Source organism: Eupeodes corollae, chromosome 2 (assembly GCF_945859685.1).
Source record: "Eupeodes corollae chromosome 2, idEupCoro1.1, whole genome shotgun sequence".
In the NCBI taxonomy this organism is placed as follows: domain Eukaryota; kingdom Metazoa; phylum Arthropoda; class Insecta; order Diptera; family Syrphidae; genus Eupeodes; species Eupeodes corollae.
The window spans coordinates 140,397,578-140,411,661 of NC_079148.1; the positions used below are offsets into that span (position 1 = coordinate 140,397,578).

At 32.5% G+C, this 14,084-nt stretch overlaps 2 protein-coding genes across 2 annotated transcripts; both read right to left on the reverse strand.

Annotated features, from left to right (window-relative positions):
- Nucleotides 1-4,920: 4,920 nt before the first annotated feature.
- LOC129947709 (collagen alpha-2(I) chain-like) lies at nt 4,921-5,767 on the reverse strand. Its single transcript, XM_056058370.1, has 3 exons — nt 5,624-5,767; nt 5,112-5,502; nt 4,921-5,041 (listed from the first exon to the last, which is right to left on the reverse strand). Exons 1-3 carry the CDS (start codon nt 5,636-5,638, stop codon nt 5,025-5,027), a joined length of 423 nt encoding a protein of 140 aa, XP_055914345.1. The 5' UTR covers nt 5,639-5,767; the 3' UTR covers nt 4,921-5,024.
- Nucleotides 5,768-9,616: 3,849 nt separating this feature from the next.
- LOC129948175 (uncharacterized) lies at nt 9,617-10,246 on the reverse strand. The gene is made up of 3 exons (XM_056059055.1): nt 10,125-10,246; nt 9,878-10,055; nt 9,617-9,802 (listed from the first exon to the last, which is right to left on the reverse strand). The coding sequence occupies exons 1-3, from the start codon at nt 10,134-10,136 to the stop codon at nt 9,681-9,683; spliced, it is 312 nt and encodes a 103-aa protein (XP_055915030.1). The 5' UTR covers nt 10,137-10,246; the 3' UTR covers nt 9,617-9,680.
- Between the last annotated feature and the right edge of the window lie 3,838 nt (nt 10,247-14,084).

The window sequence follows — 14,084 nt, forward strand, 5'->3', positions numbered from 1 at the left end:
TATGGCACCTATTATCGATCTTATATGTGACCTGCTTAGAGATAGCAAGCGCCTTGAACGTTTTAAATCTAGTGTTGGCCAGATGTTTTTTTTGACCTGACACTTAGTGATGTTGTTCCACCTGGTGCCTGCCCTCCTCACAGCGTCTGGCATTAGCAACAGTTTACAAGTAGCGATTGGTATGCCGGTAGGACAGGCACTGTACCGTTCCTGGCGCGTCCATCTGCCTTACAGTTACCTTGAATGTCTCTATGGCCCGGCAAAGTAAATATTAACCTGTTGTGTCATCTCCATTAGAGATGATCGACAGTTATGGACTGTTATAGAGTTTGTAGAGACAGAGTCCAGATAGTTGATAGCAGCCTGATTATATGAGAAAATCCGGATATCAGATGTTGATATCACGTTTTCTTTAAGCCAAGACAAGACTTCTTTTATCGCCAAAATTTGCGCCTGGAACACGCTACAATTATTGGGAAGGCGGAATGAGAGACTTAGTTTCAGTCGTTCAGAGTACAAACCTCCAATAACCCTTTTTTTGTTTTTGAACCATCTGTATAAAAAATAACATTTAATGCAAATATTAAATTATCACATGCAGTGGCAGTTTTTTGAGCAATAAGGAAGGCTGATGTTAAACCCTACCTGCCATTAGAAACTCCATTCCTTAAATGGTAACTTAATGCATGTTGCAAAAAGTTTTATATTTTATCAGGTCAGTGTTTTTTTTACTCTGGAGAAATTATACCATTGATTCAGTACGGAGAATGAAGTCGTGTTCCTAAATTTTAAGGGTGCTTCTATTTTGGGCTCTCAGTAAAATCCTTCAATAAAAATTGAATTTTATTGAATTGATCCAAAATGTTTTACAGATGGGCAAATACTTATGTACGCCAATAAGTTATTAGGTAGCAAGTAATTTGGAGCTTTTCACTTCGTTTTTCTTGTTGATTTTAGAACCGTACAAAATCGGAACGCCACCATTAAAGAAAATGGAAATTTGTTGGCATTTTGCACGCAGCTGTTCAGTAAAATTATAACTTTAACACTTAAACGTTTAAAAAGTATTTACAAAATAAATTTAGCTTTAATTGCATTTTCTTTTTGAAAAAAAATACTTCACATCTTTTGAAAATTGTTATGGAAAATATAAGAAATTTTGTATGCATATCTTTCCAACTTTATTAGTAGTAATATACTTCTAAAATTTCGTCGTAGCTTCAAGGTGTCGTTGGATTATTGATTATTGAAACTTGAATAAAATTCAACTAAAACTAAACCAAAAATGGTTTTTACCTCAAATACTTTACGAAAAAGGAATGATGTAAACTTCCGAAAAACTGTATGGAATGAAGAACATGTTATTGACTCCTACTAAAGTCCAACTAAAAGTATTATTAAATTGACTTAATGTCTTAAACAATTGAACAGAAAACAACTTCGAAATATAATTTTCACTTTTATAGGGGCATTAATGGGAACTTATTATTATTGGTCGCATGGTAGCCCTGTTTTTTTAAATATTCTCAAATAGATTTGTTTTTTAAAGTCTGCTTACAAATTGATGTTTTGTTGTTTGGTAAAATAAATCGATTTCAAAAACAACAACAATTAATGTTTTTTTACACCGAAAAAAGTATGATTTTAGGTTGTTTTTTGTATTCCAATGTTGTCAAATTTTGTGATTTGACATCTGAATAAAGGAAAAGTTGCTTTTCCTTGTTTAACAAACAATTAATTAAAATCTGAGATGGACAGTAAGTTTCATTGGTGGCGTTCAATCTCAGCCAAATATTCGGATAACTTTTTGTTAGTGTTTTATGTGTAAAATTACAGCTGATCAAAAACAGCTGAGATGTCAATCCAAAGTTATCTAAACATTTCTGGGGTTTGTAGGTATCTGATCGAACAACTGATTCAACACATGGTTGACTTTCAAGAAACTTGAAAATTGATTTCAGCTTTTTGTATTTGTTGGTAAAAAAAACATACAAAATAATAGTTGAAGTTGTATTTGAGGATGTTCTGTACATCATTGACGATAAAGAAACTATTTGCCTATGAATTTTAGAAGGTAATTATGATCTATTTTTTTAAACTACAAAATTGTCTTGTTTTGTTCTCGTTTTGTAGATGACCAATTTGCTAGGTCTTACCTCCAGCCTCAAACCGGAGAGTTCGCAAGTAATTTATTAATCGTATAAAATTCCAATTGAGCTAAGAAGAAATTTAACATATGTAGATTACAGATTAAGGCTATCTCTTATTTAAATTGTTACTCATTTATCAATTTATCATCGGCAGAAGAATCCATTAAATGTTTTATCTTACAACAATTTTGACTTCGAAGCTTAAATGTTTCTCTGCTTTTTGTGAATAACTGAAAGTTGTTTTTATGTTTTGACAGCTGTCTCAACACAGCTATCCAACTCGTTCAACAAGGTATCTAAAAATCCACCTATCCAAGATACCCTATCCAATACGAGATTGAACGCAGCCATTAAAACAATGACAGAAGTATACGTAAATGTTCAATAGTTTTATATTCATCACGAAATAAAGCTGTATATTTCAAAGCGGGTTGTATATTAAAAATGACTTATGATCAAAATTGTTTGTTCTGAAAATATATTGTTTGTTTATAATCAACTTTTTTTTAATGTTTTAAGAACTTAAGTACTTTCCGTTTCTAAATCCCTTTTCATTAGATCTTTTAAAGTTTATCAAAAACAATTTAAAATGCATTCCCTTAAAAACATTTGTGTTTTAAATTTGTTTGGTAAAATGAGTTTTGGAAAAGAGAAAATAGCACTTGAAAAAAAACTTTTATCGATATTTTAAAATAAAATAAATTTTAGTGAAGGTAACTAGAATTTTATTATTTTCAATTGAACAGAAACAAGAATTTCAGTCGAATTTACTCGTATTATTGGTCAAGATGACGTGAGTACTTTATAGATAGATAAAATATCACATTTGAGTACTAGATTATTAGTAAGTACTCCTCAACTTAAAAAAAGTAGGATAGGTCTCCTAAAAGGGTTACATTCCTTTTATTTTGTTAATAAAATGTTTTAAAAAATAGAAATTAAAATATATAATGACTTAAAAAACAAAAACTCAAAAAATCTAATGAACATTACATTTTAACCTGTAGCTCATGCGAATTCTTGGATTTTTGGATTCTTTTCTAAGATGATGAGCTATTGACCGTAGTTTGACGCTTGCTATAAGCTTACTGCTTCCTGAAAATTCTGAAGTGTAAACAAAATTATTCTTTATTCTTTTACTGTCAATATTTTAGTAGTGTAAATTCAACATAAAAATTACTAAACTTGATTAAATGATTATAAAAGTAAAGAGAATATACTTCAATGTTAACTAATTACAATACAAATCAACCTACATTCATGTGGGTTTTTATGTTGAATATATTGTACTCATGGCTTTATGGCGTCATGACAGGAATATTGCCTCTTTTACAGGAACCACCACTTGCGAGGAATTAACAATATCTTCAGGATTAATTATTGTCATTGAAATGCTTTTTCAAATAAGCAATGCGGGTTCGGCATAAAAACTGAAAATCCCCTCCATTCCTGGTGTTACTCGCAGAATGGTTGAGAGTTGTTGCGGTCACTAGGCCTTGATTCTCTAAGGACCCTGAATGTACGAATCACAAACTGTATAGGTAAAGGTGATTGCCTTTAACAACACATTTGTTCAATAAATGATCTAAAAAAATCATTATAACACATTATGGTACTCCTGAGCGTATAGGCGATTTTGTCTAAATAACTTTTCTATTTAAATTTTAATAATCAAAACCTACCTAACACATTCTATTTCTATTTTTGTATCAACTCGTTTTTTTATCAGTACAAGAAAATTACTTTCTAAATCTAGTTAAGTCTAGTTTTAAAAGATATTATCTTATAAATTTATAATAAATTTTATTACGTTCTTCTCACTTTTCCTTTTGTAAATAGAAACTTGGAACATGTCTTAGAAGGTATTCTCAAACTAACTTTTTCTTTTAAAAGCGAGATATCAGTCATCAAATGTTCGCTAGAATATACAGAAATGCAATACCTGATGTCGAATAAAAATATAGAATTAAACTTCAAACATATTCAAATCAATTGTTGCTAAATTAAAACATAAACGAACACTGGAATGAAATAACAACCGCTTGACGTATTTTTGCTTACCAATTTAATAATTTAAAACAGGAAGCACTTTTCATTGAGAAAATAAAACATAAAATTAAATAATTAAATCCAATGGAATGAGCTATTTACTTTCTCGAATCATCCGAAAAATTGCTTATCAAATAACACCTTAAAAAAGAATTAATTTTCACAAACAGTTTCAGTTTGACTTAAAACTGCATTCAAAATAAAACAATAAAACATTCATCAAAAACTGCAACAAATAAAACCCATCAATGTTGTTCGAATATTTTTCAATAATTTGTTCTTTCAATTTCTTTGTGAAGAAGTAGTTTATAATTTAATGTCACAATCAAAAGTTTTAACCATTGTGCTAACTCAGTCTAAAGAAATTCAACACAACTGTTTGCATTCTTGCAAATATAAACAACAATATAACTTAGTTCTTAAAATGGTGCGGCTTTGACTTCCGCTTTATTTTGCTTTGTCACACAACCACGTTCTGATTATTTAAACACTTGGCACGTTATAAGTAGATATTTCTAGATAAATAAGATACTCTTGTTTCGTCACATAAAGATAGCATCTTTCAATTCCCGGCGATTTTTGATTTTTCTTAGTTAAAAGCCACATCCAAATGTACAATGTAATGAACTTTATGAGGGTTTAATATACAATCCCTTAGTAACTTTTGTTGAATTTTTCAAGATATTTTTCAGTAATTAAAACAAAAAACAAAGACACAAAGTTTTTTTTTTGCAAACTAAAATTAGATTTTTATTATCATTCTAATATCACCAATTTTTTTAAGGATTTTTCGTGTTCCGCTAATTACACTCACTGGGTAATTGCTTAGAAGGAGACGATGCCTACGACGAAATACGTAAAACCGTTAAAAATCTATTTGTCGAATTGGAGATTTTCTTCAGTAGTAGATACCTTGTCCGCATGGGCCGACTGGACCGATGGCACCGATTGGGCCAACAGCGTTGATTGGGCCAACAGCGTTGATTGGGTATCCTTGAGACACCCATGGACCAGCCATTGGGCTAACCCATCCATTTGGGGCAGCAGCAACAAGTGGGCCACCATAAGGTCCAACAATTGGGCCACCCAAAGGTGAAATCCATGATGGCACTTGTTGGGTTGTGATGGCTCCATTGCTGGCAGAGTTGGAGCTGGTTGAGGCTTGAGCTGAAGCAGAAGCATCAGAGCCCGAAGCGGCACCTCCGTTTTGTTGAGAGTAGAGACCTCCCAAACCCAAGTTGTAGCCTGGATAGATCACTTGACCATGGGCCATGGTTGCGCAGAGAGCGAACAAAGCGAGGGTCTGTATACAAGAAAATAAGAATACGCCATTATTGAAATGTCCAATTTTCAGATGCACAAGTTTTTGGAAAAAGGATTTTCCGAAATGATGTTTCTTTGTTTGAATTAGAAATTAAACTTACAATGAACTTGTTCATGTTAGTTTTTTGGTTGATATTGTCAATTCAAAGAAATGAGACTAATGACTTTGCTAAACGAGATCTTCTTTATATACCATAATGTAGGCTTTTCAAAACGTGATTATCACTAGAAATGCGTAAATGAAATACTTGAAACAAAAACTAATAATTCAATTTTATCTCACAAAGAATAAAATAAGAGAACTTTATCGGTTTCGATGTTAAGTATTTGAAAACTAGGGGCTATAGGCTTTGATTTTTGTTTTGCTTATTTTACTCGTTCGCATTATAATATTTTGTGGGTAGCGAGAATGATGTTTCAAACAGTTTCAGTCTTTAAGTTTAAGCTTTAGAAGCGTGTACTTGATCTTTCTTAACAATTTATTGAATTTCTATTATTTTATCTTAGCTATCGCATAAACTATTTTTGCAATCTTATTGCTTATTGTAGTACCCGTAGCATGATGGTTAGTGCGTTGGACTGTCATGCAAGGGGTCTTGGGTTCAATCCCTGCCTGTGCCACCTTAATTTAAAAAAATAATTTTCGCGGGTACTGCCTCTTGCGAGGAATTGACAAATCCTTCAAGAGTAATTCTTGTCATGAAAAAGTGCTTTCTCAAACTAGCCGTTCGGATTCGGCCTAAAATTGTAGGTTATGGTTGAGAGTTGTAAGTCACTAGGCCCTGGTTCACAACGGACTGTTGCGCCACACCATTTGATTTGATTGCTTACAAATTTAAATTTATACGATTTTTTAGAGATATCCAAATTTAGTATTTATGCAAAGCGAAACAAGTTGATGTGGGAGACAACTTTTCACATAACTCTTTTTACTTGTTATTTCAATCAGTTCATATTGGGCTTTCCATGGGTTCGAAAATTGATTTTTTTCGTGGCGCATGGAACACGATTATAATTGCTAGTTTTTTTTTGTCATTGGACGCATTCACAACGCTGGTGGCTACGTAGTGAAGGGATTCTGATTGGCTAAATCTAGCTAAAAAAGTATTTGAAATTTCCCCTTCGACGTAGTGTAAAAATTTGTGCTACAAAGTTAGAGCACACTGATTTTGACGTTTCACAATCAGCTGCTCGGTAAGGACACAAGAATTCAAAAAGAAATTAATCTTTCGGTGTTTAAATACAAATATAAATCAATTATATTATATCACCTATTTGGTTTTATTGAATTTAAAAAGAAAAAAAACTATTTAAATTTATATGTATGTATGTGTATTTGTCATTAATATGACAGTTCCGGATTGACTAGCTTTGTAGTGGAATTTTGCATTCACAAAGGTAGTTGAATTTTGACTACGTAACCACTAACTTTGTGAATTCGCCCATTTTATAAGGTTAACCTGGAAAATCCCAATAATTTGTGTATTGTGGAGATTAACTCTCCGAAACAACAACAACGTTTTTATCTATCACTTTTACAGATGTGGTGTGTGAGTTGTATTAGATTATTAAACTTCTGTCAAAAATATTTCAAAGGTTATTCTTCTAAAAATCTGAAAAAGTTTCTTAAAGTTAATAAATTGGAACATCAATCACATTTTCGCTATGATCAAATAAAAATAAGTATTCAAGTTAAATAGCAAATCGTTTTCCTTAGTTCACGAAAAATATGAATTTTTTCATTATTCCTACAAGTTTAGATACATTCATATCTTACGGAATTTTTCATTTTTTAAATTTGGTTTTATAATACCTACATATTACAAAAAAACAAAAACTTAAAAAGAAACATACAATTGAAAATCTTTGGCTTGGACCTTATATTTTGTGTGATTCGAAGAATACAATAGGCAGGATCAGACAACACAAGGGACTTGAAAGTTATGCAAGTTTCTTGTATCTGATTGGCCAGCTGAAAAAAATGTACCTTTCAATTAAGGCAACTTTAATGGAAAGTTGACTGGAAAGTTAGTCAAGAAAAATCTTTTTAACTATCAAGTTAAGTATGATTCTGTGAAAATGACAGTTGATAATGTTTTCTCATTCAAATGAAAGCCGAACTTTATTACTCTATGATTTATTTATTTTCTGCATAACTTCATTTAAGGCTTTATTCAAAAGGTTTTTAATTTGAAAAAAAAAACAAGTAATATTTCTTTACAATACAAAATACAAATCGTGATGAAAATGTAGATTGCCTGAGGAGTGACTTGTAGACAATAATGTTTTTGGCAGTTTTTATTCTATGAAGTTAAAGTAGAGGTTTGTGAAGTAAAGTTCTCAATTTGAAACTTATGACACTTGAAAAACTAACCAGTTGCCTTGGTCAAAATTCCCGTTTAAAGAATGAAGTTAACTACAAATGAAGTCACTTATGTTGTCTGAACCTGCCCAATCTAAAGTTGTTAAATCAAAAGATCTCCGTGTTGCTGAGTTGTGATGACACTTGTCAAAAATTTGACAGATACAAAAGTGACAAAAAGTAAAGTTCTGAATTTGAAACTTATGACACTTGAAAAACTAACCAGTTGCCTTGGTCAAAATTCCCGTTCAAAGAATGAAGTTGACTGCAAATGAAGTCCCTTATGTTGTCTGAACCTGCCCAATCTAAAGTTGTTAAATCAAAAGATCTCCGTGTTGCTGAGTTGTGATGACACTTGTCAAAATATGACAGATACAAAAGTGACATTTGCTGCAATAACAGGTTGTTCAAAATAAATATTTAAAGCAATTATTTGATTCTCAACTGAAATCAATCAATATAATTTATCCAATAAATGGAAAATAGTTGAAACCTGTGATTTGGATGCAATAATTCAAGAATAAATTGATTTATTTTACCCATTTACAACTTTAAGCTAGTAACTACGTAGTCAAGGCATTTTGATTGGCTAGAATCAATAACAAAATGAACACAAAACTTCGGCTAAGTGTACTATTTTCAGCCACAAAGTTAGTGCACACGGATTTTGACGTTTCACAATCAGCTGCTCGTTTAAGACTCAAGAATTTCACTACCACTACCAATTAAAGTTAAAAGATAGTGAAGTAAAGTTTTAAGTTTTAAATAAACGACATCTGAAAAACCTGAAACTAGCTACCAAATCATTTTTATGTCCAATGGAACATAATCGAATTAAATTTGTTTGTTTGTAATTGTGTTGATATTCTTTCTTATTGGTTTTGCTTGATGAACTCACCAAATCAGTCAAACTGACAGATAAAAGTTGGTTGGTGCAAGCTCTGGCGCTTCAAGACAACGTATTTGTATTATTCTAATTATTTCTTTATTTTTTTTGAGTTTCTCACTTTTGTTCTTTGGAATGTCAAAGAGAGGAAAATGTCGAAGTTTGATAGGCGACTTGGAAGGACGACAATGTAACCCATAAAAAGAGCACCCATTTTGATAATAAAGTTTTATCATTTTCACGTGCGGCTCGACGCTATAACTTGGCATGCCTGATTAATCGAAGATATTGAACAGGTTTAGACGACATAAGGGACTTGAAAGTAAGGCAAATTTCAAGTACCTGATTGGCCAGCTGCCAAAAAATTGCCGCCTCCCAATCAAGGCAACTTTATTCGAAAGTTGAATGGAAAGTTATTCAACAAAAATCTCCCTAACTATCAACAAGGCAAGTCTACTCATGTCAAAATGACAGCTTATGACATTCAACTGAAAGCTGAACTTTAACACTTTGTGATTTATTTATTTACTGTAAAATTCCATTTAATGTTTTGTAAAAAATTATTTCTTGTCAAATTAGAAAAGAAATAAGTAAAATGTCTTTACTTCATAAAACAAAAATCGTGATAAACTTGATTCTTGCCTGAAGAGTGTTTTGTAGGCAATAATGTCTTTGATAGTTTTTGTAAGATGAACTGAAGGTAGAGATTAGTAAAGTAAAGTTCCGAGTTCGAAGTTTATGACATTTGGCAAACTAACAAATTGCCTTGGTCAAAATTTACCAAAAACCAAAACCAACCCGTAAACAGAATAATTTATTTTTGAAAAAAGGAAAAACAACTTAAAATTGGTTTTAAGAAGTCAAGCTTCTTTCTTTCAAATTTATTTTGAAAATTTTGTTTTTTTTTTATCTAATGCCATACAACTGGGTAGCCGGGGTTGTTGTATCCAAGAATAGCACCAGTATTGAGGAGTCTTCCTCCAAGAAGTCCAGGGACATTTAATGAAAGAAGTTGATCATTAAGACCGGGAGCTGTATAGTTATGAAAAAAAAACCAAATCATTAAAACCAGCTCGAAAATTTGACTTCTTTTAATAAAAAACTAACCAAGTCCTCCATTTCCAGTAGCATATCCTGCTATATGAGATCCACCGCCACCATAGACTACAGGACCAGCTGGCCAAGAGTACTGAGGAGATAATATTGAAACGAGGTTTGGGTTTGGGTCTGGGTTTGGTGCAGCTGTAGCCAAAACAATAGCAGCGCTAAAGGCAACCAAAGCAACCTAAAATTATATTTAAAAAAAAATAATTAAATATCCTTTTTTTAAAAAAAATAAATAAATTGAACTTACAAAGAATTTCATTTTGTAAGGTGATCAAATGTTCAACTAACATACCCTAATTTAATTTCCGCTGTTTTTATACAAAAATATTAAATAATCGAATCCCAATTATTACGTGATATTGTTCCAATAGGTTGACAATTTACGTCATACTTAATTAAATAATTTTTAAATGATATATAGTTACACATTTAGTTAGTCATATTTTTTTTCGAATAAAATTTAGGTAAGGATTGTTTATTTACATTTTTAATTGTTTACTTTTCGTAAAGATAAGAAGTCAAAAAATTGGGTTGACATTTTTAAATACAAAAATATTCTCTCGTGTAGAAGATATTAAAATTCAAAACAATAATTATTTGGGTTTGGTGAACTCGTACACTTAACGACACAAAAACAGATGCACTAGATTTCAGTTACATCAATTTTCCATTGGAGTATTTTTAGTTCACAAACATTGTGTATGCCTTTGGTTTTGACTCAGTTGATTCTATTTCACATCTACAAAATTTTTAAAATTATATGAATAAAGATAAGAAAAAGTTAAATTGTTTTTTTTTTGTCCCACAAAAAAACCATGGTTTTATTTTAAAGGAATAAGTTTGTTGAATTTGAATCTTGAACTTTAATTTTTCTATCACATCAGTTTTTTTTTTTTAAAAATGGCTTTTTCTAAATGCTGTTCTGTTGTTTTTAAAGTAGAATTAAAACACAAAATTTTATGTTAACAACTAATTGTAGTTTGATGATTTTACAGAGTAGAAATCTTTGTCTTCTAAATTTTGTAAATTCTTATTTGAATACATATATACAAAGTTTTGAGAAACCTTGAATTTGATGCTTTCATTGTCTTAAAAATACGTTTTGCAGTTCATTTTTAGAGCCCATTTTAGTGCAAATTTTAAAAATACCCGTATTCAACAATATTTTAATAATATTTATAAAGGGTGATTTTTTAGCTATTATCTTTTAGGCAAACAGCTGACGCACGTTTCGTGTTTTGTTTCACTGTCAAACATCGGGCAGGTTCAGGCAACATAAGGGACTTCATTTGCAGTCAACTTTATTCTTTGAACGTAAATTTTTATCAAGACAACTAGTTAGTTTTCCAAGTTTCATGAATTTTAAATTCAGAACTTTACTTCGCAAGCCTTTACTTTAAGTTCATAGTACAAAAAGTAGCAAATTATTGTCTATAGAACACTCCTCATGCAAGTTACAAGTCCATCACGATTTGTATTTTGAATTTTTAAGAAATATTAGTTATTTCTTTTCCAAATTGAAAGGGAACCGTTTTACAGAAAACAATAAATGAAGTTGTGCAGAAAATAAATAAATCATAGAGCAATAGAGTTCAGCTTTGAGTTGAATGAAAAACATGATCAACTATTATTTTGAAAGAAGTAGACTTGACTTGATAGTTAGGGAGATTTTTCTTGATATTTTGGCAGCTGGCCAATCAGATACTAGAAACTTGCCTTACTTTCGAGTCCCTTATGTTGTCTGAACTTGCCTATCTTCAGTTTGGTCTATAATTTAACCATGAACAACGCTTGCGAATGATTGAATTTTAAACGGTGATTTCTTAAGAGCTTGAGAACTTTTTTTTAAAAAAACGCATAAAATTTGCAAAATCTCATCGATTCTTTATATGAAACGTTAGATTGGTCCATGACATTTACTTTTTGAAGATAATTTCATTTAAATGTTGACCGCGGCTGCGTCTTAGGTGGTCCATTCGGAAAGTCCAATTTTGGGTAACTTTTTCGAGCATTTCGGCCGGAATAGCCCGAATTTCTTCGGAAATGTTGTCTTCCAAAGCTGGAATAGTTGCTGGCTTATTTGTGTAGACTTTAGACTTGACGTAGCCCCACAAAAAATAGTCTAAAGGCGTCAAATCGCATGATCTTGGTGCCCAACTTAACGGTCCATTCCTTGAGATGAATTGTTCTCCGAAGTTTTCCCTCAAAATGACCATAGAATCGCGAGCTGTGTGGCATGTAGCGCCTTCTTGTTGAAACCACATGTCAACCAAATTCAGTTCTTCCATTTTTGGCAACAAAAAGTTTGTTAGCATTAAACGATAGCGATCGCCATTCACCGTAACGTTGCGTCCAACAGCATCTTTGAAAAAATACGGTCCAATGATTCCACCAGCGTACAAACCACACCAAACAGTGCATTTTTCGGGATGCATGGGCAGTTCTTGAACGGCTTCTGGTTGCTCTTCACTCCAAATGCGGCAACTTTGCTTATTTACGTAGCCATTCAACCAGAAATGAGCCTCATCGCTGAACAAAATTTGTCGATAAAAAAGCGGATTTTCTGCCAACTTTTCTAGGGCCCATTCACTGAAAATTCGACGTTGTGGCAGATCGTTCGGCTTCAGTTCTTGCACGAGCTGTATTTATACGGTTTTACACCAAGATCTTTGCGTAAAATCTTCCATGTGGTCGAATAACACAAACCCAATTGCTGCGAACGGCGACGAATCGACATTTCACGGTCTTCAGCAATACTCTCAGAAACATTCGCAATATTCTCTTCTGTACGCACTGTTCGCATTCGTGTGGTTGGTTTAATGTCCAATAAAGTAAACTGAGTGCGAAACTTGGTCACAATCGCATTAATTGTTTGCTCACTTTGTCGATTATGAAGACCATAAATCGGACGTAAAGCGTGAAACACATTTCGAACCGAACACTGATTTTCGTAATAAAATTCAATGATTTGCTAGCGTTGCTCGTTAGTAAGTCTATTCATGATGAAATGTCAAAGCATACTGAGCATCTTTCTCTTTGACACCATGTCTGAAATCCCGCGTAATCTGTCCAATACTAATGCATGAAAATCCTAACCTCAAAAAAATCACCCTTTATTAGCAAAATGCGTGCTCTGTTAAGAAAGTTCTTAGCGCGCTTCTGACACTTTTTTACCGAAAAATTGTGTTCAGCGACGAAGCTCATTTTTGGGTCAATAGATACGTAAATAAGTAGAATTGTCAATTTTGGAGTGAATATCAGCCAGAAGCATTGCAAGAGCTATCAATGCACACAGAAAAAGTAACAGTTTGGTGCGTTTTATGGGCGTTGGCACCATTGGACCGTACATCTTCAAAGATGATGCGAATCGTAACGTTACTGTGAATGGTGAGCGCTTTCTTGAGATGAAATCCAACTTTTTTTTTGCCCAAAATGCAAGAACTTGACTTGAACGACATGTGGATCAACAAGAAGGTGCCACATATGTACAACACACAGCACGCGCAACGATGGACTTATTGAGAGGCAAGTTCGGTGAACATTTTATTTCAGATCATTTTCTTAAGATCGTGCGATTTAACGCCTTTAGACTATTTTGTGTGGGGCTATGTTAAAACTCATGTCTATACAGACAAGCCCGCTTCAATTGACGCATTGGATGACATTATTGAAGTATTTATTCGTGAGATACCGACCGAAATATTGGAAAGAGTATGCTAAAATTGGCCCAAGCGGTTGAATGAAAAAACATGATCAATTGTCATTTTGTCATAAGCTGACTTGACTTGATAGTTAGGGAGATTTTTCTTGAATAACTTTCCAGGCAATTTTCCAATAAAGTTGCCTTAATTGGAAGGTAATTTTTTGACAGCCGGCCAATCAGATGCTAGAAACTTGCTTTACTTTCAAGTCCCTTATGTCGTCTGAACCTGCCCATTACAACGGGTGTTTTTTTAGGTATGAAACTTTAAGTTGACAACACTATTTAAACTGGTAGCCAGGTTTTGTCAGCTTTCAAGTTATTTATTTTTAGTTTGGTTTGGAATTCACATTGAAAAGCCTAAATTCGGTGATTGTCGTTGATCTCAATATTCTTATAAAGAGATTCTTTTTATCGATAAAGTTTTCACCTCCGATTGAATAAATAAGTAAGTAAACCAAACTTTCGTATTTTGAGTGATCATAATCTTCAAGTAAATTTTAAGAC

Bases quoted from the DNA above. Each gene is read 5' to 3' on its own strand.
- LOC129948175 (XM_056059055.1), bottom strand. The intron at 9,803-9,877 runs GTTAGTTTTTTA...ATAACTATACAG, and splicing joins TACTGGAAATGGAGGACTTG to CTCCCGGTCTTAATGATCAA.